We start from the raw sequence: 27,387 nt of genomic DNA on the forward strand, positions 1-27,387 counted from the left end.
ACTATGAAATACTGGAAGCAGGTGGGGAATGAGAGCACTTACTGGAAGCTAATATACATCAATAAATTTATATTTTTATGGTGTTTTTATGTTAACCTAAACCTTGATATATTATGTATGCAAACTGATCTCCTGTTAAGAAGTGATTATAATCAAATGTTTTATTCCATTGTGAATTTAATTTATTTAATATTTTGATAATTAAGGAACAAAAATTCTGAGGGGAAAATTACCAGCATTAGCTCTTCCATCGGTAAAGGTTATATTCTGACTCTGTTCACATAATGTTACAAAGACTATAAATTGGCAGCTGTTCAGGACAATTTCTTCAGTGAAAACCTCCCAAGTACTAACTGCCTGTTGTTTTGTTTATTTATTTCCCTTGTGACAAGAACTCATGATCCAAAAAGAACTGAAGTGCATTAATTTGTTTTAAAGGATGTCTATTAAAAATTGCTTTCTGCCACCTCTGTACCAGAGTCTCTGTGATGTGACAGTCTCCTGAGTAGGACTGAGGATACTCTGTGGTGGCAGGATTGGCCCCGTTATGGTAGAGAATGAATCATTCAGAATGCAAATAAAGACGGCAGTACTGAGCAAGGCAGCTTACCTCACGAGTGTAAATCTGAAACTGTGGCCCAGTTATAGATCTGTTACTTGACTCTCATGCGAAGTCCTAAATTATTGAGGATGTACCTTGAATACACCTGATGCTTTGTATGCAGTTAAGGTGTTCTGTACTTGATTGTATTTGCATTGGTGTGACATTTCCTTTGTTGTTTTCTTGCAAGAATAAAATATATTTTTCATTTCCTTCCTCAAACTGTAGAGCTGCGAGATCAAATCATATCTGTTCATGAGGAAAAGAAGACCTTAGCCATTGAACTGGAAAACCTGAGGTGCAAACTTGTAGAAGTAATTGAAGAAGTATGTATTGTACCATGGAAGGCGAGACCATGTTAGCATGTAGTCAGTACTTTTTGTATCTCATTTTGCTAAAAACGCTCAGTTGTGAAGTTAATTGAATACTATCTGATCGCAGGTCCTGCTAGCCAGCTCGTATGATGGACCATTAGGGCATATGCCTAGAAGGGGTCTTCTACATCAGAGTCCAGTCTGCTGCTGTTGCGGGCATATGACTTCTCATGCTCTGTTCTAATGCCCATATTATAACTCTCATCTCCACTTCCCAACAGCCCCTCACCTATCACAGCCTGTGGGGTTTGGGGTTTTTTTTTTTTATTTCCTTAAACCTGTGGATGTGCAAGAAATACTTCTGGACAATGTCCAGTTTAATCCCTGGTGCTACTTCATTGAGCATATCCTTGAGTTTAGCCATTGGCAGTGCCCTGTCATGGTAATTAGACCAGCAAATTGTTTTTTTGAGCCAGCAGAGTTTCATTCCTGCTTGAAAACTGGATAAGCCATGTACTGATGCAAATCAGGACTTAGTGGCTCTTCCTGTCTATGCAACACGTGCATTCAGAAAGACACAGCTGACAGCTCTTGGACAATAAACAGAGCCCAGGAAAAAAAGCAAAACAGCAGCCTGACTATATTAAAACGCAAAGTCAAGCGCAAGCTAGTAACTTTTCAACCAGGTGCTGTGGTGCCTCATCCTGAAAGGTTCCAAAGATGTTGTATTTGCAGCTGTGACTGGTACGTGCCATGAGAATGGGCCATGGGAGCCACATGTGAAGGATTAGTTCATATTCCTTCAATGCCATCTGTTATGGGGTCTGTAAGTTGGGTAAAAATGCTTTCCATTCCACCGGAAACCCTAAGATCAAGCCAAACCTAAGAAACAGAAGTGCTGAGAGCGAAGTATTGCTTGCATTATGTCTTGGTATATACCTTATGCCACTAACTAAAATATTTTTTTTTTTCTTTACACTTTCCTAGGTGAATAAAGTGAAAGAAGAAAAGGCTGCTTTGACAGCAGAAGTTAATAAGCAGCAAAAACTGCTGGAGAAATGTAACAGAGGTGTGTGGTCTCAGCAGGTTCTCTAACGGTTTGCTACATTCTTTGCAGAAGTTTCAGAGCTTTTATGTTGTAGCACAAAGAGGTTACAGAACAGTGACTGTGGTCCAGATCTGACATTCGGCATTATTGCTGCGGGCACTGCATAAACACAGAAACTATTCTAGACTGTCTGTATTCCAGGAAAATGGAACTGTGTAAATAACAGGTTGAATGTGAGAAGAGGAAAACTTTTTGCTCTGTGGTACAAGTGGCAAGCTAGGACTCCTTCATAGAGATGGAGTTTGAATCTTATCCTGTTTTCCTAAATCATTACATTGCCTTCCATTTAATTGGGACACAGCTAATGATTTTGAATATCTAAAGACTTGGGAGCAACTTGCATGTTCAGAGGATGATGGGGAAAAGGCAAGAGTGCTGGGAATGAGATAAATAGGATTTCCAAGTTATGGAAGGAGAGCAGGGACTTTCCTTTCTTGGAAAGAGATGAGAGGTAAAACCGGGGCAGGAGAAGTCTAAAATAGGGCTCAGAAAAGGAAAGCTTTTCCTTAATGAAGGTGAGTACTTCCACATGAGAAATACTTGGCCCAAAAGTAGTTCAGAGGGGAGGGTGAAGATTTTAGTGTCTTGGATTACTGTGCCCTTTTCTCTTGTTGCCAATTTAGCCTTGTGAAATTAAAAATTGTTTGGTTAAAAGTCTCCTTGGCTGTTTCACGTTTTCCTGAAGTGGAAGACGACGAGTCTGGTCTCTAATGTCTCCTTGTCTTGATGCATTACTTGTTTTACCTTCCAGAGGCACTCAGTTATTTGTTCAACAGCACCTTAACAATACATCCTGGAAGTCTTCAGCTGCATTCCCAGTTATTCTGATTTATCTGTTTTACTTGCTTTCCTAGGGAGGAAAAAGAAAAAGCTCTTAAGAATCTCCCAGGAATTCTGAAACATTTGTCAGGCAGTGGAGGGAATGGCCAGGGCTGCTGCTTTCACACAGAAGGACCTGTGGAAATAGCCACAGCTAAGTAGTGAAAATACAGAAGAAAAGTGCAGTCTTTGGAGTAGTGAAGAGTCCAATGATGGCATGGCCTTCTGCCAGTAATATTCTTTTTCTTTGGAAAAAGTATACAAAATCAGCATCGTCCATGTTTTCAAGGATACAGCTGAGTTTTGAATTACAGAGCAATGTATGAGCTTTTAGTGGGAAATTATATTCTCTCTTTTTCTTTTACTGTCCAGTGGGACAGTGTCTATCTTCTATGAATGCTGCAGCTGTCTCTTAGCATAGAGAGAGGAGGTTTGCATAGTAAGGCATGTTCTGTAAGCTTATCTTACCTCTTTCATGTGTCTGCATTGCTTGAGGCAGTATTTGAAGACTCTTAAAACACCAAACTTTGGATAAGTTGATTAGCCAGACCAACTTGAAGAAGCTTTTGATGGGATAGTGTGGCAGATCAAATGTTTCTGAAATGTTTTTTTTTCTCTAAGCACAATCAAAAAAAAGAATGTCTTGTTTCACGTTTGCCTGTTTTCCAGGAAGGAGGAGTTATACCAGGTTAGGTCCTAATGCACAGGCAACAGAAAGCAAGATTTTTTTTGTATGCTTGAAATGGCCTACCAAGGTATCTATTCAATGCCTATTCAGTATCTGTTCTATGTGACACTGTCTTGGAGCTGTGTTATCAATACATTTCAGTCAGAGTTGGTGAATTTATCTTGAATCTTTTTGAGTGTATGGGTTTTTTGGGGGTTTTATTTTAAGTTTACATAATTTTGAGAGTCAAGAGGTTTGGTATGTGTATCCCACACTCTACCACTTACTGTCTGTAGCTTTAAAAACTGTTATGCTTGTCTGCAAAGAAGCAAGGAACTTACATAGGACAGTGTTAGAAACCCAGTGTCATCATCCTAGAAACTAGTCTTCAGCCAGTAAGAGCTGAAGCTTATGCAGGTAGTCACTGAGACATGTTAACCACAAATGATACTTGAGTACTCACAAAGGATGCTTGCTGTCGTGGATTGAGGGCTGTTCAGCATGGCTTGGGGAAGCATGCCCATGGTTAGCCTTAGCCACCCATATGAGCCGTGCTTTTGTGAGCACAGTTTAAATACAGGCAACACAAAATTGCAATGCTTTCTTCTTGAGGCTCCTTTAAATCTCTGTTGTAAAGGGACCCATCAAACCTTACTCAAACCAGGCAGGCAAATACGGGTGCCTCCAAAATAACATAGTAATCTTGGATAGGTTCAGCAAGGCTCTCTTGAGGCTTTGATTGCTAACACAAAGAGGTGAAATACGGTCTGTGCTACATGTTACTGGAGTTTTGAGTCCAGGCGGGAGGAGTATTACTCTATTCAGAAGATCAGTAATTGTGCATCTCTATATAGTGAGGTTTAGAGCAAACAGGACAAATGTTGCAAACGGGACTATATATGGAAATGTAAAACTAAGTTATACCTTCTTTCAAGGATTTGCAGTATTGGGGAATAACAACTTATCTGGGTAAAGCAAGCAGTACTTTCTTCTTATTTTGATCCATTCCACTTCTTATCTTGTTTTGTTCTATAAACAGTGTCTGTTCTGGCAGTAGAGGAATATGAAGAGCTTCATGTAAACTTTGAACTGGAAAAGAACCTGCGTAAGAAAGCAGAGTCGTTTGCACAAGAGGTGAGTAGTCAAGAAAAAGGGATCTTCTAAAATGAAGACATTGCAACTGGGCATCTACCAGCTTAGATGACTTGATTTCAATTCCTAGCTCCTGTACAAAAGATGTCTTTGAATGTCCATGTACTACTTAGCTAACATCTGTACTTCATCTGTAAAATGGGTTTCCTGTTTCAACAGCATTTATAAAGCACTTCAGAATTATCCGTGCAGTCTTACCTCTTTCTCCTTTTAAAGCAAGCCTTTAAATTTGTAATGGGCTTAGTCAGCCAAAACATTTCAATGTGGTATGTGTAGTGGTTGGATCTGGGAAGGATTAGTTGCCTTTCTAGTGATATAATTTGAAGCACTGTGTTTTTCCTGAAAAATATGTGAATTCACAAAAAAAGCATTGCAAAATACAATATTAGTTGTGGTTTGTGCAAGTTTGGCTACTATTTAACATATGCCTTTTGAATAACCTATTGCAGGGAGCATTCAAGCTGAAAAAAATTGTTTCCATGTTCTAGAAAAGGTACAAACTCCCAGAGAGGAAAGTGAGTTACTGGGTAGCATTATGGAATGGCTGGTGGTTGCTGCCTTAGGAAATGCTGACAAACTCTTTCATTCTGTTGGTAGACAGAAGCCCTATAAAATCATGACTTTGTTTTTGTTTTTTTTTCTTTTTTTTTCCTCATGTGCTTTTTCTGTTTGCACTCTGGATTTTGAAAGCTCTGCATTTGGGTTATATTTTCAAGCTTTTCTATCCCAAGCTATGCATCAATATTTTCTTTAATAACAATTGAGCTTACTAAGTAATCATTTTTCAGGTAATCTTGGGTTTAAAGAAAGCTGTTATATATCAAAATTACGTGAGTCATCAGTAGTGAAATATTGGAAATAAGGGGAACATCTGATATGAAGTGGATTTTAGATTTTGAAACCATGGCTGCCAGCAAGCAGGTATTTAGCCTACCAGAAGTCAGCTTTGTCTTTTGTAGAGAGCTCTTTTGCTTTTTGTCTTTGCTGCTGCTGTTTATCTCTCAAAAAAATTTTAAAAATATATTTGATAACTCCTGTACAGCTAACTGCATTCAGTCAGTGATTGTAAGCAAGGACATTTATACATTTTGAACTTGTATAGAAAACAGTGAATAGACTTACTATGTTTTGTTAATCTTGTGGGCTTTGCTGGGTATTCGAGTGTTTTGGATATGAACAGAATCATATAGCAACATTTTAAACGAAACAAATTTTTGGGGATTTGAGATAAACTGTAAGTAGGCTTGAAAATCTGGAAGCTAGGGGTGAGAGAGTTGACCCAGATGTTGCTTGCACTCGCTCTTTCTTGTGTGTGTGCCCTCTGTCTCTGTGCCATGTACAAAGGCTGGAGAACTTTACAGCATCTGGGCCAAGGGTACCGGTTCACTTTTTCCTCATTCCACCTTTTACTACTCTTTCCTGTTCTGTCCTTTGCAAGGTCACCCCATTGACCCTTTGGGAAACGCACTGAAGGAGCTAACTTGGCAGAAACCTAGTAACTTCTAGGTATAGATCAATTTCTGTTAATAGGAAGATTTGCATTTGGTAACAGGGCTGGGTGCTCATCCTGAAGGAGAAAGATATTTGCAAATTCAAGTGTATTAAGCTTTGGAAGATTCTCTTTCATTCACACAGGTAGCTTTAGATAAACCACTGCTTATCAGTTCCACTACTGAAGCTTCAGTCATTCGATGAGTCAACTTGTAATTGAAGTGAATTTAAATGTTTGTGACTTGAATATACACACATACCTGCAGTCTCCTGCCTATTGTTGTCAGTGTCTCTGCCACATGTTGAAAATGTAACTGTACTTCAGGCAAAGCTAAAGCAGCTGACACATTTTTCCCCCCAAGGGAATAAGAAACAATAGAAATTAAAATTATTAACTAGTTATTAAAATGTCCTGTTAACTCCCAAATTGTAAGTATAGAGATGGACTTTTCAGGATTCTGTTAGAGTCAAGAGATGTGGGAGAAAAATGGCTCAAGAGGAGTGATTTCTGAAATCCATGCGCAGCCGCCTCCAAACTCCACTTTTACAGAGCTTTGTGGGATGGAGCCAGAATTCCTCTGCTGAGCAGAACTGGTCGCTTCCCTTTGCCATGGCTTCAGTGCCATTGGGCCATTTGCTCACTGTAGTGTTTTAGAAATAAAAATGAGATCTGCAAATTCCATTCAAATTTCTTAAAGATAAAGGCATTTATTAGTAACCAAAAGTTGTTAAAATATTGCCTATGTTTATTAAGTAATCATTTGGATTTTTTTCAATATGGTTACCAGTCTGTGTTATAAAATATTACCTTCTTGCAACTATTTTTAAATTTTAGGAATCCTGGATTTGTTCATTACCCATGCTTTTATAATAACTATTTTTATAATGCATTTTTGTTAAACCTCTTCGGATTGTGCAGGCATTATTGTTTTATTAGCGGTGTTTGTTGACTGTAATATCTGCAGAACTGTTATTTTCAGAAAACAATTTTCTAAGAATGTTAAACATGTTCATCTAGCATGCATTTTTACAGTATCTGTGTTGCATCTCCTACTGTTGCTTTGCTTTATTGTCTGAAGTACAGAACGATTACATGCTTCTGTTCATTAACTGACAACAGAAGATTGTACATAAAGGTCTTACCTCTCTCTGAAATTAGTAATTTATAAATGCATAGTTAAGCTGATTTTCAGATCATGAAATAGTATAATCTGATACTCTGGGCCCGGAACATTGCTTCTGTTTACATTCATACCTGTAATATTGAGACTCCTATACATTTTGAAAAATGCTCTTTAAAGTACTTTTTGTATTTGAATAACAAGCTGTTAAGTACTATGCCAAGAAATGCTCATTATTTGCACACAAGTACTTCTTGGTTTTTGTCATTGTTTAGTTGTCGCTTCCAAAAATATGAGCCCCTGTTGCAGATTGACAGTGTAGCTCTTCAGCTGAGGCTTTTTATTCCATGAAGTTCTCTAGTCCAAAACGGGGTCATTACAACAGTGAGCTTCAGGCCTGTGTTAGTGTTCCCTTTGTGTGCCTACTCCTCTTCCTTTTGCATCATGCTATTCAGAGAGATTTTTGGAAAGTTTTTTAAAATACAGGAGCATGTGACAACAAAGGCATTGCTCAATTGTGTCTGGGGAACTAGTAGGATTTCAAATTACTTTAAAATTCTGTTATCATTGTCCCGGTTTCACACTGATGGTGTCCTTTAAGTGACCTGAGACATCAGACAGGCAGGCTCTGGCCCACAACAGCAAACCTGTATGCTCGGGTGAGGTTGTATGGGCGTCCTCTCGCGTGGATCTTGCAGCAAGGTCGCAGCTGTGTTTTGAGAGCTGAGGTTTCTAGGATGTGCTTACAGGAGCTGTTTGGATTACGCTAAGGATGTGGAGGGATTTTCTGCTTTCCTACATCAGCCACATGTTTTCTCTGTCCCTATATAATGTTTCTTGAAAAACCAAAAACATCTTGCTGGATTTTTGCTTGAGTTTTGCAGAAGCTACAGCAATTGGTTCTGATAAGCTGTGCAGTGTTGAGAGAAGGAATAGCTTTGAGTGAAGGCAGCATGGCACATTCAGTGCTTTGTGCTTGGCTTGACTGGAGTGCTTTGAGAAAGGAAATAGGCTCCGAGTAACGCGGGCATCACCGCTTGCACCAGGACATAGACATCAGAACAGCACATTGGCATGTTTGTGACATCTTGAACAGCCTAGGTGTGTCTTTTAGCTCACTGAAATATGGAGTTGCTGCCTGTGGAGGGGCTCGTTTGGTGGTGGGCACATTGTCTTTCGAAGAGGCCAAGGTATCTGAAGCTTGCCTTGAGGGGAGGGTTGGCCCGTGTATTCAGATGAACCCCTTTCTCCATAGCGTGGCTTCATCTTTTAGCTTTGCCCTCCTGGGGTTGCATTGTGGCTGTGATGGGAGGAGACCAGATGAGTGGCTGGCACGGGCTGCTTTTCGAAGGGATGCCCTTTGCGTCCTGCCCTTCTGACAAGCGAGGAGGATTTGCTGCAGAACGCGAGCAATTGGGAGTGCAGGTGTGAGAGATAATGGGCGGGTGAGCGTGTGTGCAGAAGCAACGCAGATGGGGGGGAGCGGAAGGACAAGGAGCGAGAGAGGGAGGGAGCAAGCACATATAGGAGTGAACGAACACTTGAAAATCAGAGCTTTTGATTAAAAAAAAAAAAAATCCAATACAGCTTTAATTATAGTCATGCTGCTGGCACTACCATAATATATATTTAATTAATCAGAAATGATCCAACTTCAAACATTAGAATTCACGGTCTTCAGAGGTTCTAAAGAAACTGAGTAAATATTGTCAGCCGTGGTGTGGAGAGGGGGAAGGAAAGAGAAAGAGGGTTTGAAGTGAGTCACAATCCATTGTGAAAGGTACAGGAATCTGCATAAAAGAGCTAAATAAATAGAGTGTGTAAGGGGCGGGGGCATGTAAAAAACTGTACCTACCTGAATAAAACAGGGTTGTTAACATAGGAATCTTGGCAAGCTTAACCAGAATTCTAGTGTCATGTTTTAAGAGACACTTTAAGATCTCTCAGCTCTTTGTGGAGCAGTTTATAAGAAAACAAAGGAAGGCAGAGAGTATCTTGAAGGCCATCGCAATAATATAGAGGCTAGCCCTGAAAAGCACTCTTCCACAAAGATGAGCAAAATACAATACATACAGCCAAAGCAAGCCAAAAGAGGAGGAACACAGTGAGAGAAGTAAATTAAAAGTCTTAACGATGTAAAAATCCCAGGAGTTTAACAAAATAATCTGGCATAAATGGTTTATTAAGCATATATCGTGCCTTGCAACAATATTTTGTAAAGTGAACAGTTTATTACTGTCGTGTGTGCTGGCATGGAGACAACCCCTGCACCTAAAGTTACTCTGGAAACCTCCCAGAGAAGAGGCAGTGTGCTCTCAAAGTTAGCATTGAGCTGTTGTTTTGTGTCCTCTGTGTCTTGGATAAATAGAAATGAAGTGTCAAACTGCTGAGCAGGTTGGTTGGGGTTCCTCTTACTTTTGAGGCTAGCATAGGCTTTTTTTTTTCAAAACAAGCAACTTGGAAAAAAGGTTTTCCCAAGTGTTTATGGTTATCTGTAAAATAGTTTGCAGTTTGAGAGGTTGAAAGGCTGCATTCAAAGGAACTGTGATCCAGGTGGATTAAAAATTGAAGTGAATCTGTAATGTGCATTGTTCATCTTCTCCTTGACTTTCCCTCCAATTCTCAGTGCTTACTGATGTATTAAAAACCAAACTGTACCTATACCTGCGTTCCTAAAAAACTATTACACAACAACATGTTTCCATTTAACTTGTTTACCTCAGAATGCCTGCATCCCATACCTGGGCCAGTGCACATCTAACATTTCTTAATCTGGGACTGAGTCTTTCAGTATTGAAAGGTAAAAGGTGGCTATCATTTTATAACACCTAGGAAAAATTATTGTCATTCTTAACAGATGTCTGCACTACTCATGAGGTTGTGTGCAACGGATTTGGTTATCTCGATGACATGAGCTCTCAAAGAATTCTTCCTCAGATGCATTTGTGACCTTTTGGGTTAAATTGTGAGGACTTTTGCATTAATGGGCCACATTTGTGAGCGAATACTGCAAACCAGCACTCCTGGAGAAACTCTGTGCTTACAAGTACCACACTTTGTGCATTGCCAAGGATAGTTCAACAGCAACTGGTATCTGCAGACAATTAATTTGCAGTCCAGCTGACTGAACTGGAAATAATAATTAAAGAGACATGATAAGTGGTTAGTACTTGAATTCTCCTGAGCTTGAATGTTACCACTTTTGAAGCATGATGTAACACTAATATGTTTCATCAAGCTTTTTCCCAAGAACAGGCTTGTGAAATGGTAACAGATGTATGCTCTAGGAAACTCTCTCTTTGGTCTCTCTCTTATTTTTTTCCCCCCCTTCTCTTTTTTGTTCAGGCAATTAATCTATTGGGGAAAAACGGTGAAGAGGCTTCCTCCTCCTTCTGAATATATTAGATGGTGTCTAACTGCTGTAAGACTGTGAGCATTAATAGAATGTACCACTATACTTCTACCATGGGAAAAAGAAAACCGTTAACTGCAGGAAATTAAGAAATAAATAACAATAGAGATTACTTTTTTCCCCCCTTTTATTAAGGCCTTGGGCAGTTATGCCTCATAAGTGAAGAATGAGTGCTGTAGTTTAACGAACTCTTTTGTGTGGAACAAGCTGGTAAAATAAATAGTACTGTGTTTTTAAGGAAGTCACAATGCTGATGGGGATTCAGTTTTCTCACACTCAAAATACATGCTCCAGGCACCTCTGTGGTGAGAAGCAAATGATGGACAAGAAATAGGGTTAACTCATCTACTCCAGTTCCCCCATTCTGAGTAAATTAGACCTCTTCTTTTGAGCCACTTACTAATGCTGCATCTTGTAGCTCTTTAGAAATAGTCCCTTCAGAAGCTGTCTGGCAAATACTAAAGCAACTGTATAGTATCTTCATTAGTCTAAAATTGATGCAGGTCTTAACAAAAGCTATTAACTGTAAAATATTATGAATCATCTAGAGAGAGAGAGGAGTGACTGTTGGCTGCCCATAATCATGCCTATGTCCTTTTTCATGGTCATATTGCTCAGTTTTCTTTGGCAGTTTGAAAATCCAGCCAGGGTTAGTCTGGCTCCTCTGAAGGAGGAAGGTCACAGCACCTTGCCAGAAATGCTTCGCTCTGGTTTTCCGTACTTCATGGTGGTTTTTTTTGGGGGTGTGTGTTTGTTTGTTTTTGTTAAAGAGAGTCTTGTCCTGTGCCCTCCATGCCCTTGATATTAGCTGTTTGGGTAATCTTCTTTTTCTGTCTGACATCACATGACAGTTACTTTCCATAGAAGCAATTCCCAGGCAGGGAAGAATATAAGCACCAGACAAAATACTCAGATGAGAGTAATGCCATATGTACTGAAAATTAAGTGTGTGCTGAAGTAAGTTTCTGGATTGTGTCCTAACTGCAGAATCCGTGTATTTGTTGTAGCTTTTTTCCTGAGTAGCACTTCAGACACACTAAACCACAAGGGGTTTGTAACTCATCCAAGGCTGATACTATTGCTTGATGTGCAGCATTGCGCCTGAGGCTAGAGAGAGCATTTCTAGGTCAATGTCCAAACTGTGGGTGTTTCTTAATGTGTTTTAATAAGATAATCCGTTTTTCAACTTTTCTGTCAAAAACCCCCAGTAGCCATTGTTTCCTGCTGTAATATTTATATGCAGTGAAGCTCACAAGCCCAGGTGTCCTTGATAATACAGTACAGTTAAGCAGTTATAAAGTTAGAGTACATGTATTTATTTTTTTCCTGATTCGCCATTGAACTAAAATCCACACCTGGATTTATATTTTAAACTGAGTACCTCCTGAATTTAGAGCCACTTAGTGCCCTGTCAAGCCATAATCGGACAAGATCACTCTGTCACCCCCATCACATAAAATGCTTCAAACAGCCTGTTCTTTTGGGGAGATACAAGTACCTTGACCCTACCTCTGTTGGGACTTATTTCAAGACTGAACACAAGACTATAAGGCTTCAGGGTACACATAATGCAAAAGACGTCAGCTCCTGTAACCTGTGACAAGTGTAAATGAGTGGGTTACCACTCCATAAGGATGATTTCTCACTAGGATGTGGAGGGGATGGAGCAGCGCTGCCAAGGATTGAAATCAGGGCCAACTGCTCAGTTGGGTGACCTTCTCTTTTCTGTTTGAGACTTCTGAAGTTTGACTCTGCCTTGCTACATATCTTTTGTTATTCTATTCGTAATGGGTAGCGTTTGCCACGGATTTTTTTTTTTTATTTTTTTTTTTTTTATGCAAGCAGTGATTACCTTATTATAACAGTGCTGCTGTATTGAGACATTCTTCTCCCATCAAACTGTGGCTAAGGCAAAAAAGTTATTCCACGTAGTGAGTATCCAAACAATGTATAGATGGAAGTGTAGCAACATGTGGATATTAAAGCATTTTCTTTGGCCTCATTTTGCTCCTGGGAGAGGATTTAGTTGGAAAGCATCCAGTTATACTCTGAACGCCACTTGAACGAGGATCGAAGTTCCCAGGGACTTGACACTAACAGAGTTGCTTTCTAACTTTTTTAATGAGGAAGAATTCCTTTTCCAGCTCTGGTGTAAACAAAAAACAGCTGCAGTGAATGCTCTGTGGGGTAATGGTTAGAGCAGGGGCTTGAGAATGAGGTGTGGCCCCATTAAGGTCAAGGGAAAAACTTCTGTTATTTTCGGGATTTCACCCCCTTCTCTCTCCCCTCCCCAATTCTTGTGCAAACTCTGCTGATGGAAAGTGGCCAAGTCCCAGATTTCCTGCATGTTGGAGCTTCTGTTTGTAAACTCACAAGGGAAATATAACTAGCTGGTTTGCACAACACTTGGAGATTTTGTAAATGAAAATGATAGGTGTAAGCAAGCTTTGTCCTTTGCGATCTGCCTTTAGTTGTAGTCGTGGTTTCAGTAGATTCCTCCAGTATTGACTTACGTTTCTAGCATTGATTGGGATACTCTGCAGATAATTGTCTAGCAAGTGGCAAAGTCGGAATTAATCCATCAGTTGGTTAAATTCCACCTAGTCCAAATAATCCTGTTAGTAGCTGTTTTGCCCTTTCAGCAGTCACTTTAATTAATAGTCAGGGTTGTGCAGGCAGTCAGGTTTCTGCCCTCCTTACTCACCGAATGATTGTTTTAATTTTAAATTAGACTTAATTTCTAAGGATCTTTTTGGTCCCACGTCACACACACAGAACAACCTCTCAAGAACTTCCTGTCAGTTCATCACCAGCTCTCTGCTTTATTTGCTATGACCATCTTGTCTAATTTTCTCTCTTCCATCTGGAATATGCTGGTACTTCAAGGACACATGTGTAAGTAACTTCTGAAATGAATGGGAATCCCCATGAGAAATTGATTCCCACTTATCTGATTGAAGTATTAAGTTATAAGCAACAAAGTTTTTTTGTGGTGGAGAAGACATTTTCACATATATTGTAAGCAGGAACGTATTTGCAATGTCATGAAAACAATTTATAAAGCTAATTGAAAATGCAGGACGTCACATTAAAACTTCTGAATGAAAAGGTTTTCACTCAGTTCAAGAGGATTTTTTTCATTTTATTGCAGAGGAGCATGAAACAAAGTGAATATGAATTTTCTACATTTGGTGAAGTATCCGCTCAAGTCGAAGAAATCAAGTTGCTCTACTTGATTTCTTCTTGTTTTGGCAGCTTTCTGCTCCCTCAGGCTGGAACAACTCTGTTCTGTTGGTTTTAGTGGCAGAAATTCAGGGAACAAAAATCTGGAATTATCACCTCTTATTGTTTTTCAGATTAAAAAAAAAAAAGTTTTCTCATTGATTTGAAAGTTCACAGTAGGTAAACTGTGATGTTTGCTAAAGGTGGCTTCTAGATAGATGATGTTTCTGTCAGGCTTAAATAACTTTTGACTGACTTAACAGGAAAGCAGGAGGCTTTGAGACAGTATTGAGTTCTTTAGCAGTGATTTAGAGGCCTTTCTAAAGTACGATATTTTGAAGATGCTGTTTCTTTTAGGAAGATAAAATGTTAATCGAATAGATGAGTTGCAATACAAAGACAAACCTTTACAGGTTGGGGCGAGTAGCTTTGATTCTGAACTTCTCTTGCCTTCGAATTGTTTTTGCACAGCCCTACTAGTGTAAGGTAATGCAAGCATAATTGGTTTGACTGGCAAAATTTTGGAACTGATGGCCAGTGCACATTTGCACCACAGTGGCCTGTGTATTGTCGTAAATTTTTTTTTTGTTTGTTTAGTAACAAAGTATAGTACTTAGAGCTTGTATTCATTGTTTCCTCTTCATCGAATACTTCCAGTCCTTTATTGCCTACCCCCACGGCACAGCTTTGCCCAATGAAGTGTTCATTGTGGGTTTTATTAGTATTAAGGCCGCATCAATTGACTCTTCTAGGCACGCAGGGTCAAGCAGGCTGCCTTGTGAGTTAAAAGTTCAGCACGGTCAGCAGGCTGCTTGGTCTGTGTGTACGGCTAGGGAGAGAGTTGCTTGCTAAGAGACTCACTTGAAGCCTCTGTGCAAAGCACTGGGCGGAATGCTTGCCGCACATCTGCATCAGCTGCTGGTTCTTTAAAATTCAGTTATATTAAAAAAAATAAATAAATCACGTAGCATTGCAGTAGCACCGAATGGGAAGAAACCATACGTTGTATCTGTAATTTTGGTTTGTGAATAAATAGTACGGGAACCTGAAAAGATCTCATGGAACTTGCGTATTTCCAATACTTTATTCTTAAAATTTCTTCTTGCTTTTGCTGTGCTATACAACAGTGTTTGTCAGTTCAGTCAGTTGTACAGTCTGAGGGAATGTCTGTGTTCTCAGGCTGTTCTCTGTTCTCTTGCCATAAGTGGCATGCTTTGCTGACCTGTGCACACTCATCTGAAACCTCAGCATGACCCAGTCCCTATTTCGGCTGTAAGAATAGGCGCAGCTGAGTTTGTCAGGAGTGGAAACCCTGTTGCCGGGGGGAGCAACCCTCTACCTGAAAGAGATGTCAAGATGCAGAATAAATTCACTGAGAATTTTTTTTTGGTGGGAAGCAATCTCGTTTTTCCAAGTTCCTAAGCAGTCTGGAAGGAGGGGATCTCTCTTACAGAAACGGCATGTGCTGACAGCCTCTGCACCTCTTAGGGGAAGCCAGGAGAAATGTGTGGTATTTTTATCGAAGTCGTGTGTCTAAACCATTTACTCCCCCCCTGCAATGTATCCATTCCCTACATCAGAAGTATAACCAGGGAAGAGGGAAAAACGTAAGCATCGGAAGTAAAAGGCTGTAATTGCCCTGAAATGTCTTTTGCCAGGGAAGTGCATACACTGATTACACAAACATGAACAGAAATTCATTTCCCAACGACACTCCATCATTCACGGATCCAGGTAGCCCTCAAATATGTGGGCTTTATGCCAAGGCTTTCAAATGTGTTTGAGGAGATAGCTTGTGAATTCATAGACATTTTTTCCTCCACCCAGAGTTCTCTTAATCTCTCCAGAGCTCTGAGAATAGGGATCAGATTGTTCCTATTCCCAGGAAACAAAATTCAAGGATGTGTTTAAATTCTGAATCCTGCCAACGTGTGGGTGATTGAGGTGCAGCAGTGGGTCATTCTCTCAGCAAACACCTGCTTCCTTTCAGTGAGAACTTAGCTCTTGCAAATTTTGCTCTCAGAATTCCTTTCCCCTTCCTTCTCACCTTCTTCCTCTCTACATCTACCATATTAACACAATGTTATTTTTTTCTTTTTTTTTCTTTTTTTTTTTCCAGTTGCTGTATTTCCCAGGATAGCATTGGACTGTGCTTAAGCATTGTTTTTGTTGGGGGTGGGTTTTGTTTTGGCAGATGTTTATTGAACAAAACAAGATGAAAAGGCAAAGTCAGTTGCTTCTGCAAAATTCTGCTCCTGATCAACAGCTTTTGAAGGCTTTGGATGACAATGCTAAACTAACCCATACATTAGAAGAGGAGAGGCTTCAACACCAACAAAAGGTAAAACAGGATTACTTTTCATCTCATGCAGAATTCTTTGAAAGCCTCCTGGATTTAAGGATTCTCATGTACTTGTTATGTTCAGAATTATTTGAGATCTTGTCCCCCAGAGGACTTCACAATCTAAAAACTGAACTTCAGAGAAGATTGTGATTCCCTTCTGGTTTGCTGGTAAAACGTAAGTATAAAACCTGAAGATTTTTCAGCCTGAAGGCTCTGATTTAGTTCAGTATTTTATTCTGGATGCTAGTAAAGTATAGGCTTAATTACAAGCATAATGTGAAGTTCCATTAAGTGAAGAAAAGGTGACAGAGTATTTTGGATGTTGAGTAATATAAAGGGTATTTTGGGGGAACCAGCGAAGAAAACCAGGAGGTGAGAGGTAGGCAGTTCACATTAGTAGTCTGGTTGCTTGTTAAAGACAGATGTGGGGGAGAGCTGGACATACCGGAGTAGGGAAATGTTAGGTGAATGCTGCAAAGTGGTGTGATAGGATCTAAAGTGCTAGGATCTAAACAAATACATTATTTGAAACTGGACTAGATCAGTCTCTAACTGGGAGAAATTACCACTGCTTCACTTGAAAGCCTGAAAATAAGTTTTCCCTTAGTTGTGAGGTCTGTTCTTAAAACTCTGGTAGTAGAGCAATGCTGGGAAGAGGTACACAGTTCCTGTGCTTTCATCAGTGCAGCAATACTGAGATTATATGTAATCTCACATCCATCTGAATGAGTATTTTGGAAGAATAATTGCCAATTCGTAGAAAACCTCTGCATCTTTGCTTCCGTGAAGTCCAGTGCAAAATGTATATATTTAGGGAGTTGGGAAACAATTGCCGCTCTGTGCCTGAATGCTGCCTCTTAACCTGATGTTCCATAATTCGCCCGCTGGCATCTGCACGAGTCGAGACAGGGGAATTTAAATAACCAACCCTGTCAGTGGAAGCAGTCAGTAAAAGAACAAAAATGTCAATGTTCTCATGCTTCAAATGAAGAAACATTTGAAATTAAATTCTAATTATGTGATAAAAACTCTATAAAAACAAAAAGGGAACAATTTATAGCTTAAGTACTTTACAGCTAAGGACGTATTCTAAAAAAGAGATAAAACAAGTTATCATACAGATAAAACAAGGTCACGACAGAAAATTCTGACATCTCTCAGAAAAATCTGTCCAGTTCTCATTCAAAAATTGTCCTCTTTCCGGGAGTTGTAGTTCAGTCCTATACTATAACATCATGTTTTCAGGAATAACTGTGCCTAATGGGTTATTTATCAAAAGGAAGGACAGAAAATATCTTTTGTTGTAATGAATGCTATTGTTTGCCAACTGCAGATCAAAGAATTGGAAGAGCAGCTAGAGAATCAAGCACTGCATAAGGAGATTAGCCGTCTTAAACAGCAACTAGAACTTTTGGAAGAAGATAAAAAGGAACTAGAGCTTAAGTGTCAGAACTCAGAAGAAAAAGCTAGAGACCTAAAGCATTCAGGTAAATTCATGTAGTAACTTTCATTTTAGAGATACAATTTAGGGGGATGTGAGTCATGCATGTCTAATAGAATTATACATGTTACATTTGAGATCCAAGAAGCAACAGCTTTTTTTGTAGCTGAGATCCAGACCTCTGTGTCACATGACAAAATTCAGCAACTGACTTCAACCACAGAACAGTCATGTCCAGAAAGTGTGTGAAAGAATAACCTTTCAGTACAATTTCTGTAAGGTGTAAGAATATTGTTGTTACATTGCCCTGAGTTTTACAATGGAATATATATGTGGGTTTCCATGTGAAAGACATAATCCTTCATACTCAGTTAAAATGTATCCTCTTACCTAGTTTTAAAAATAAATGGTATAGCACAGTGTTTCTGCCCTTCTTGAGTTAATTGCATTTGACAATATTTCAAGTGCAGAAAAGTAATTTCCACATTTTAAATCTGACACAAAAACAGGAGAGAAAGAATCCGTTCCACCCACCGCCCAGTTTTGGCTATTTTTGCGGGGAAAAAATACACCAAAGTCCATCAGAAAGACACAGGGATGAGACTGGAAGCTGAAATTGTTCATTTCTCTCGTCTCTTGTCAGTTCATTCTCAAATACAACCTCGAATAGAACATAGCAGGAATGTGAGAAACTTCCCTGCTCGGTCATTTCACATGAAGAATCCTCTATGAGGGAGAGTGTCATTTTAGTTTCAAAAGTAACTCAGGTTGGAGGTAACTGGTTTAATAAGAATCCTGTGCATCTAGGACATCCTTCTTGGTAGAAAATGTTGCCAAAAATAGGACTTTGTAACAATGGCATGGTTTAGTCTTCTTTGTTTTTTAGTTAATTATTAGTGGCTTTTTTTTGTAAACCATCAGAGCAGATGTGAGAAACCAAGAACTCACTCTAGTTTGCTTTATTGCTCTTACGCAGTTGATGAACTTCAAAAACGAATACAGCAATCTGAAAATCCTGCGCCACCTCCTCCACCGCCACCACCGCCTCCTCTTCCTCCTCCCCCTCCTCCTAACCCTATACGGTAGGTGCTTAAATCAAGGGTCACAGCATTAGTGCTTTGCTGAAGCAGAATGCATTACGTGAACTTGCATCCAAGCAGGAAAAATGTCTTTAAAAAAAAAAAGGCTTTCTCCATCTGTCATGGGCTCTTTACCAGCAGGACACACTCTGCCCCACCTGCCAGCAAACAAACACCCTGACAGTGTTTGAACAGTGTCTGCCTTGCCAAGCCTAACAAATTGTCTAGACTGTGACTTTGGAGGAGGAGGGATACCTGTCTCCTCTAAATTTAGGAGTTATTTTTTTCTGTTCACCTGATAGCTGTAATTATAGACCTGTGAAGTGCTTGTCTGAATCTACTGCTAAGAAAACCCCTTTGAACCAAAGGATATGTTGGATTACTGTGTGTCCCTTCCTGTCGGATACGGGTGATGAAAATGCAGACTCCATTGAGTTCCCACAATTGCTTTCATAAATTAAAAAGACCCAGAAAACCACCACCCCATCATCAAGCAGTTTTGGGCAAAATTATCAAAATTAAGCCTGATTTTTGCAAAGGACCGTAAAAGAGGCTGACCAATACACGATGTATCAGGTATTAGACACAAATTAATTAACTAAGCCCTGAAGTGTACTTAGTTAATTTTAGGAACTCAGCTAATCTTCATATTGGCTGCTTGGTTTTAAAAATAAATGGACTTTGATGACACTTTCTAACCTTCCGTAACAGAAATTACATACAGAAATCTTGTTAACTACTGTGTTGAATACATGAATAGGAATGATTACTAATGGAAATTCTTCCATTTGTGCATCTTGCTTTGTTTTTCAAAGTCCAAACTAAATGTTTCTGAACAATTGCATTTTGGTCTTTTGCTCCTTGTATGTCCATTAACTCATTTGGCTTGCTGCTTTCTCACTAATGCGTAGCATGAATTAACTATGTGTGGGTGTTGTGGGATTTTTTGTTTTGTTTTGTTTAAGTAAGTTTGTGCCCTTTATTATTTGGAATAGATAACACTATTCATTTTAAACCTTGTAGTAGCTAAATCAGAGTATTTCCTTCAGGCACTGTGAAGTTTATGTGCATAGAGGTGGTTTCAGAGCCTAGGCACTGGATGCTACTTTGTTCTGCGACAGAGTTTTGACCCTTTATGTCAGCGAGGTCAGTCTGCCCCATAAGAGGCAATGTTCAGTAGGGAATGATGAGCTTATACTTGGGCTTTAAGATGAATCATTTCCTTGCCTGACTTTTACGTTTTGACTATAGTGAAGGGATAATTATTTGACACTAAGAAGATGGCAAACTTGTAGTTGGTGAGGGGATACTGATCACCATATTTAAGTGTCCTCTGGAGAATAATACTTCACTTCAATATCAGCAGATCTTCCTTCTTTTTATTGTGCTGGAGCAGCTTCAATTTGTCATGTGTCACAATGAGACACTGTCTTTTAATATTCAAATCTTTTGAGTGTTTTGATTTGTGTCTAATGTCTGTTAAAAAGAAATAAATTTCTCTGGTGCATTTTGATGGGAGGCATTGTAGGGGGTAATTCAGTACATACATCTGCATTCAAGAACTGTTAAATGAGTCTTTTGTAAGTAGCTGTATAATCAGGTATAAGCAAGCTGTTTGTGTGTCGTGTCCAAGTTCATTCTAACAGTGTGTAATACAGGACAGAATGACAATCTGCAGTTTCATTTTCCCCACAGGTCTCTCATGTCAATGATTCGCAAGAGATCTCACTCCAACACCAACGTGAGCAAGAAGGAGAAACCTCCTCAGCAGGAGTCAGGTATGGCTCTTCCTTTCTCAAGTCATGTGGATTATTCACTCGGTACTGCAGATAAAGCTAGTGGGGAAAAAAAAAAAAAGCTGATATCTGTGGGTACAGACAGTGATGGAAATGCTCATAATGTCAACATTAACAACTGCTATGCATGTCCCAGCATATTCATCTACCTTGCAGTCCAGAAATGTGATTGCAGCTCTGAAGCAGGAAGTGATATCTTTGGCATTTTTGGTACTGCAAGTTTCCTTGAGATACCAAGCAAATTTGCATAGCCCTCATAGCCATCTGTGCTCCCACAACTGCTGGTGATCAGTATCCAATTTATTTTTTCCAAATGGATTTCAGTATGAACAGTCTTTGAGGCTGCAGTTAAAAAGCCTTAAGGGAAGACCTTGCACTTGCTGTAACTGAAAAAAAATTTCTTATCTTCCTACTTCTGGCTGTCATGCTTATCTGATATGTCACTGAGCTGATTTCATTCTCTAATGTGGCAGAAAACAATATCTTTGTCTTTTTTTCCCTTGGGGAGAGGGTGGTCATGTTTATTATAGGCTCACAGAAGGACCTGACAAGATAAGCACTTAGCTGGGTATGGTGATATGCTGGGTGAGGTGAGGAGAACAGGATGGTTCCGTTTCGGCCCCGTGCTGTTATACTGACCCTGTCCTGCTTGTTGAGTTGCACCCTGGCAGTTTGATACTGCCTGTAGTAGTTGTACTATAGCAGCACTGAGACGCTCAACCTATGCCACTACATGGGAGACACTACAGCGTGTAGCTGCAGCTACAGTATGTCCAGGGCTTTGCACTTCCACAGATTATCTGGAAGAGGGAGAAGAACAAACCCAACAAGCATGAAGCAGAGAGCAGGTTATATACAGTATAACACAGGGAAGTTTCAAACTTCCAAATGGCTTCTTGTTTGTTGTTTCTTCTGTCCAGAGCATCTCCGCAGAGCTAGTTTGTTAAATGCTTCCGTTTTCATCCCTCAATTCATATCGTATGAAATTACCACTCAAAGTTGACTGTAATGCTAATCCTTTAATAATACTGAAAACCTAAAACAAAACAGAATCTTGCACTAAGGTGGCTCTGCATGCAAAGTAACAGCTGAAATTGCATTTTATTGTTGTTAATGGAAGCTGGAAACATAGTAGGTTGAGAACAGGAGTTAAGTACAGATTTAGAAATGAGCATGGGTGCCTGAAGAGTCAGAGCTAGTTAGACAAGCATTGCCGGTTAAATAACTAAGGTTTTTTTCGCTGTTTCTCTCTTCCTTCTGAAACAGCAGGAGTTTGTACTGAATTGCTTAACTCATTTGCTGCCACTTAAACAAAGAAGGGAGCTGCAGAAGGGAACGTGGCTGAAATTATAGGTATAGGATATAACTGTTAAAGAAAAAATTGCTGTAAGCAGACTGTACTGGTATGTAAGCATGGCTGGATTGTTGGATGGGCCCAACAGGCAGAAGGTGGTAGAGCGTTAGTTTTACCGCTCCCATTTTTTAGGTGAGGAACTGAGGAATGAGGTGACTTGTGCAGGTCCCTGGGGGAATCTTTGGGAACCGGTTACCAGTCCGAGAGAAATAACGTGATTGCTTTGGGTAAAATAATAAAAAGAAGTGACCTTGTACCGAGATCTCTGATGAAAAGTCAATCTTATCTTTCAGTAAAAGTTCAATTATGTTGCCCTCATTTATCAAGTTTCCTTACCTTGAAGCATCCTAGATGTTTTGATTACACCTTTTTGTTAAGACTGTTAGAAACAGTGATTGCAGGAAATACTATGAAATTCACTGTAAGTTCTCTACACCCCATTCTTTCGTTGTTTATTAGCAAACTTTAACAGTTCTGACCTTTCTTCAATCATATATAAACTGCTGCTTCTCTTGATAGTTGAACTGTTCTTAAAATAAAAATAAAAAAGGAGGAAAGTTCTTTCTTGATCTAGTTATTATATCCAACTTGAGGCTTGTTTTGACCCTTGTTAAGGACTTTGAATGAGTGATTTCTATCCTATACCGCCAATTAAGCTTTTATATTTGAAACAGCCTGTTTGTGAAATCAAAGCCTGATGTTAAATCGGCTTACAATACAGAAACTGCATTTCTATGAATCATCACTAGTACCCTGACAAGTGAGAGAGCGAAAGTCTATTTAAAATTCCTGTTATATAAGGTACAACATTGCGGCTTTGAGTAATGTCAACCATATTCCTCCATGTATTTGCTTTAAGTACTCTTTCTTTTTTTCCCCTTTTTGGTATGACACATTAAGTGTCTTTTGTTACATTATCCAGAACACTGATAAGTTAGCAGGTATAGCTTAGGTTCATTACACAGCTTCCCATTTCATCTGAATATTTAGCAGTCCTGATACTGAATTTCTTGAAAAAGCAACTGTTTCCTTTCATACTATTTAAGTTTTGTCCTTTAACTCGATGCAGTGTACATTAAATGTGTGTTTTTAGTTCAGTCTGAAATGTCAGTGTATCATTTCAGCAGGGTTCTTAAACCCATGTGAAATATGAGACATATTTGGTAGTCTTGTGACGGGCTGCATATCGGGCTCACCGTGGGGCATTATCAACTTGTCCTGTGTCAGCGAAGCTGTGGAAATTTCTGCTGAGTTGCAGTGAAGAGATACAGTAGAAGTGGGGCTGTATTCTTCAGGCCTTGGTGCTTCAGCCTATAGCTCTGACCTTTAGTGAGTCCCAAACAGTTATAGGAGCTTTGCATTTTTCGGGATCTGGGCCCTGCTTCTGTCCAGACTTTTGCAGGCACTGCGGTTTGGCGTTTGCAAAGTCCACAGCTGTGTGTAGTCCTCAATGTGTGTAGATCGGCATTTTAGCCTTGAAGAGCTTGTGACAGTTTAGATGATAGCAGAGATTGTGCTGTATCCAGAAACTAGAATTCTTGATAACTAGAGATGAGGTTGCTGGTTTCTGCTACCATATAGATATATGCAGTGTAAGGTAAAAAGTGCCTCATTGTGGTGGGGAAAATTAAGAGTAACATAGTGGTCCTTTGAACAGCCCACTTACAGGGAGAAAAATAAGCCTATATATTCATGTTTATCATTTACATTTTTATTAAAACTGAGAAAAAGCACAGATTTGGATCATACATGAGCAGTATGCATCACACATACAGGCAGGAAGACCTACTGCACATATTATAACTAAATACATTGTATATATATAAATGCTGTTTCATCATTAAAAGTGATTCATGATGATGGTAACTGGCTGTATGTGGCAAGCAAGCTGTTCAGGAGGCTGTCTAACATGTTTTTTTCTTTGTACTATTTCTCTGGAGTTCATATCTGGAATGTGATATGCTCTTTGATTTTTGGAGCAGGTGAAGAAGTTACAGATCTGAAGAGACAAGCTGTTGAAGAAATGATGGACAGAATTAAAAAGGGAGTTCATCTGAGACCAGTCAACCAGTCAAGCAGGCCTAAAACAAAGGTTTGGAATAAATAGCAGAGCAATAATATTAGCTAAGTACAGTAATTTATACTAAAAATAAATCAGGCTTTCTGTAAAACATTCAGAAGAATACATTTGCCTCACCTCATTTGCATTGCTTGATATTGAATAAAATTAGTTAGAGCAGCATATATCTGAAGAACAGAAAAAGAAGTGAAGCCAACACTGAGTAAACAGAAGCCCAGTTTCTTTGGCACAGAAAGGAACTGAAAGCAAACATCTTGTAAACAAACAGCTACTGAGAAACAAAAACCACAGTGAGAATAACTGAATTGAGTAAAGGGAGTGATCCAGAAGTAGACTGTATATAGAAATATTTCTTCCATTTATGCAACACTTAGCACTAATACCTGAATGTGGCTACTATAAAATATTGCTTACCATCTTCACAAAGCATAATCTTCCTTTATGTATAGGCTGTGGTTCACAGTGTTAAGAGCTAAGACTCTTCCCTTCATCTGTATAAGAAAATAGATTGAATGTTAGCTATGTGCCCATGAGAGGAGAGAGCAGAGGAGCATAATGCAACTGCGTGCCTCTGCAGTGGACCCTCATGCGATGCCTGTCTTCAAGTACAAAGTCTGTCATGGACCATTTCATGTATTTTTTAACATGCATGCATTGTGTTTGTTTACAGCCAGAAACACCAAAGCCCTCTGAAAGTGCAATGAAAGAATTAAAAGGGATTCTGGTAAGAAAACTTGCAGGTTTTATTTCAGTTTTTTTCTTCTGTGGTGGGTCGACCCTGGCTGGGGGCCAGGTGCCCACCAGAGCCGCTCTATCACTCCCCTCTTTCATTAGACAGGGGAGAAAAGTACAACGAAAAAAAAACCTTATGGGTAGAGATAAGGACAGGGAGAGATCATTCTCTAATTATCATCACGAGCAAAACAGACCGAACTTAGAGAGGGAATTCATCTTATTTATTACTAAGCAAAACAGAGCAGAGGAATGAGAAATAAAACCAAATCTTAAAACAGCTCCCCCCACCCCTCCCATCTTCCCGGGCTCAACTTCACTCCCGGCTTCAACCTCCGCCCCCACCCAGCGGCACAGGGGGACGGGGAGTGGGGGTTACGGTCAGTTCATCACACGGTGTCTCTGCCGCTTCTTCATCCCCAGGGGGAGGACTCCTCTCATCGTTCCCCTGCTCCAGCGTGGGGTCCCTCTCACGGGAGACAGTCCTTCACGACCTTCTCCAATGTGAGTCTCCTCCACGGGGTGCAGACATTCAGGAGCAAACTGCTCCAGCGTGGGTCCCCCACGGGGTCACAAGTCCTGCCAGCAAACCTGCTCTGGCGTGGGCTCCTCTCTCCACGGATCCACAGGTCCTGCCAGGAGCTTGCTCCAGCGCGGGCTTCCCACGGGGTCACAGCCTCCTTCAGGTGTCTCCACCTGCTCCGGCGTGGGGTCCTCCACGGGCTGCAGGTGGAATCGCTACACCCCCTCATCCTCCCTCCATGGGCTGCAGGGGGACAGCCTGCTTCACCATGGTCTTCACCACGGGCTGCAGGGGAATCTTGCTCCGGCGCCTGGAGCACCTCCTCCCCCTCCTTCTGCACTGACCTTGGTGTCTGCAGATGTTCTTACATCTTCTCACTCCTCTCTCTGGCTGCAAAAGCGCTCTCTAACTGTTTTTCTCTTTCTTAAACATGTTATCACAGAGGCGCTGATTGGCTTGGCCTTGGCCAGCGGCGGGTCCGTCTTGGAGCCGGCTGGCATTGGCTCTGTCAGACACAGGGGAAGCTTCTGGCAGCTTCTCACAGAAGCCACCCCTGTAGCCCCCTCCGCGACCAAAACCTTGCCACGCAAAACCAACACATCTTCTCATTGAGCTGACATGGCCTTCTGTGCGAAATAGCCGAGTATTTGAAGGTTCTGCATTAGTGTTTTGGTTTGAAGCTGTAGAACAGTTCTGGAGTGGTTGAGGGAGGTGATTCTCCCCCTCTACTCACCCCTCCAGGTGGGGTCTCACGATACTCTGCTCTCGTGAGACCCCACCTGGAGTACTGTATCCAGCTCTGGGGGCCCCAGTACAAGACAGACATGGAGCTGTTGGAGCGAGTCCACAGGAGGCCACAAAGATGATCAGAGGGCTGGAGCACCTCTCCTACGGGGACAAGCTGAGAGAGTTGGGGTTGTTCAGCCTGGAGAAGAGAAGGCTCCGGGGAGACCTTATAGCAGCCTTCCAGTACCTGAAGGAGCCTACAGGAAAGCTGGAGAGGGACTGTTTACAAGGGCATGCAGTGATAGGACAAGGGGGAATGGCCTTAAGCTGAAGGAGATTTAGATTAGATGTTAGGAAGAAATTCTTCCCTGTGTGGATGGTGAGGCACTGAAACAGGTTGCCCAGAGAAGTTTTGGATGCCCCATCCCTGGAAGTGTTCAAGGCCAGGTTGGATGGGGCTTTGGGTGGAGGGTGTCCCTGCCCATGGTGGGGGGGTTGTAACTACATGATCTTTAAGGTCCCTTCCAACCCAAACCATTCTATGATAGGATCTATGATACATGATATGAATCCCCTGATTCCGTGTTTGACTTTTTGGTTCAACTGAAAGATTGGTTTTAGTCTTGCTAACAGAATTTATTTTGGAGAAAACTAGTCTATTAACTCTGCTCCAGATTTGTATGTTCCTGCCACTAGAGGGGATGTTGTGGTCTGCACCTGCCATAGATCCTTTGGAAACTTTCTAAGGACTCACAGTGGGGATGCTTAGGGGGGGAGAGGCAGCTGAATAAATCTAGTCCACAGTAAACCCCTTGAACTGCATATATAGTAGATGTAAGGTTCTTATCGTCAACTTCTCTGAACTCCTGCTCTCTCCTGAGGCACCAAATTTCTTGTTAGCATAGACATAGCCTAAATAGAGCAAGAGTTCTGTAGTCTGTCTACATTTATGTGTAGAAAAAATGTTTGTGAATAGCTGTCCACATACCCATGTATCACTAAATAAAAACATTAGGCTTGTGTGTGGTCCTGCTTAGACCTGGTCTTGCCTGCTCTGTCCTTTACTTCTATATTGCGTTGCTTATTTAATTGGTGGTTTCTTTTGCACAAGTGCTAAAATTGTGCCGAACAGTCAGAAGGAGCTGTAGTTCTCACTCCCTGACTTCTGTGACCCTGAAGCTTTTAAAGCTGAAGTGCAACTTTGGCACATTGGGTGAAATTTTGCCTTTGTAAGGTGAAAAACGGTGAAATTTTGCCCATATCGAAGCAAAATGCTTCACATCCACTCCACAGAAGATAAGGCTAATCATTCTAATCATCCATGATAGCACCTAAACAGCCCTTATAAAAATAACTTCAGTATTCTCTTGGGTGATGCAAGACAGTGCAGCAAAGAGTGTAGCCA

At 40.4% G+C, this 27,387-nt stretch overlaps 1 protein-coding gene across 2 annotated transcripts in view; it reads left to right on the plus strand.

Moving 5' to 3' along the window:
- The window catches only part of SHTN1 (shootin 1), a 67,995-nt gene that overhangs the window by 27,288 nt on the left and 13,320 nt on the right, over positions 1-27,387 (plus strand). For both annotated transcript variants that reach the window (XM_075757815.1, XM_075757816.1), the window contains 9 exons: positions 830-927; positions 1,903-1,984; positions 4,549-4,643; positions 16,102-16,248; positions 17,585-17,738; positions 18,669-18,774; positions 20,467-20,549; positions 23,904-24,013; positions 24,672-24,725. In XM_075757815.1, coding sequence (XP_075613930.1) covers positions 830-927; positions 1,903-1,984; positions 4,549-4,643; positions 16,102-16,248; positions 17,585-17,738; positions 18,669-18,774; positions 20,467-20,549; positions 23,904-24,013; positions 24,672-24,725 — 929 coding nt within the window. The remainder of the gene's footprint in view (positions 1-829; positions 928-1,902; positions 1,985-4,548; positions 4,644-16,101; positions 16,249-17,584; positions 17,739-18,668; positions 18,775-20,466; positions 20,550-23,903; positions 24,014-24,671; positions 24,726-27,387) is intronic.

Source organism: Balearica regulorum, chromosome 7 (assembly GCF_011004875.1).
Source record: "Balearica regulorum gibbericeps isolate bBalReg1 chromosome 7, bBalReg1.pri, whole genome shotgun sequence".
NCBI lineage: Eukaryota > Metazoa > Chordata > Aves > Gruiformes > Gruidae > Balearica > Balearica regulorum.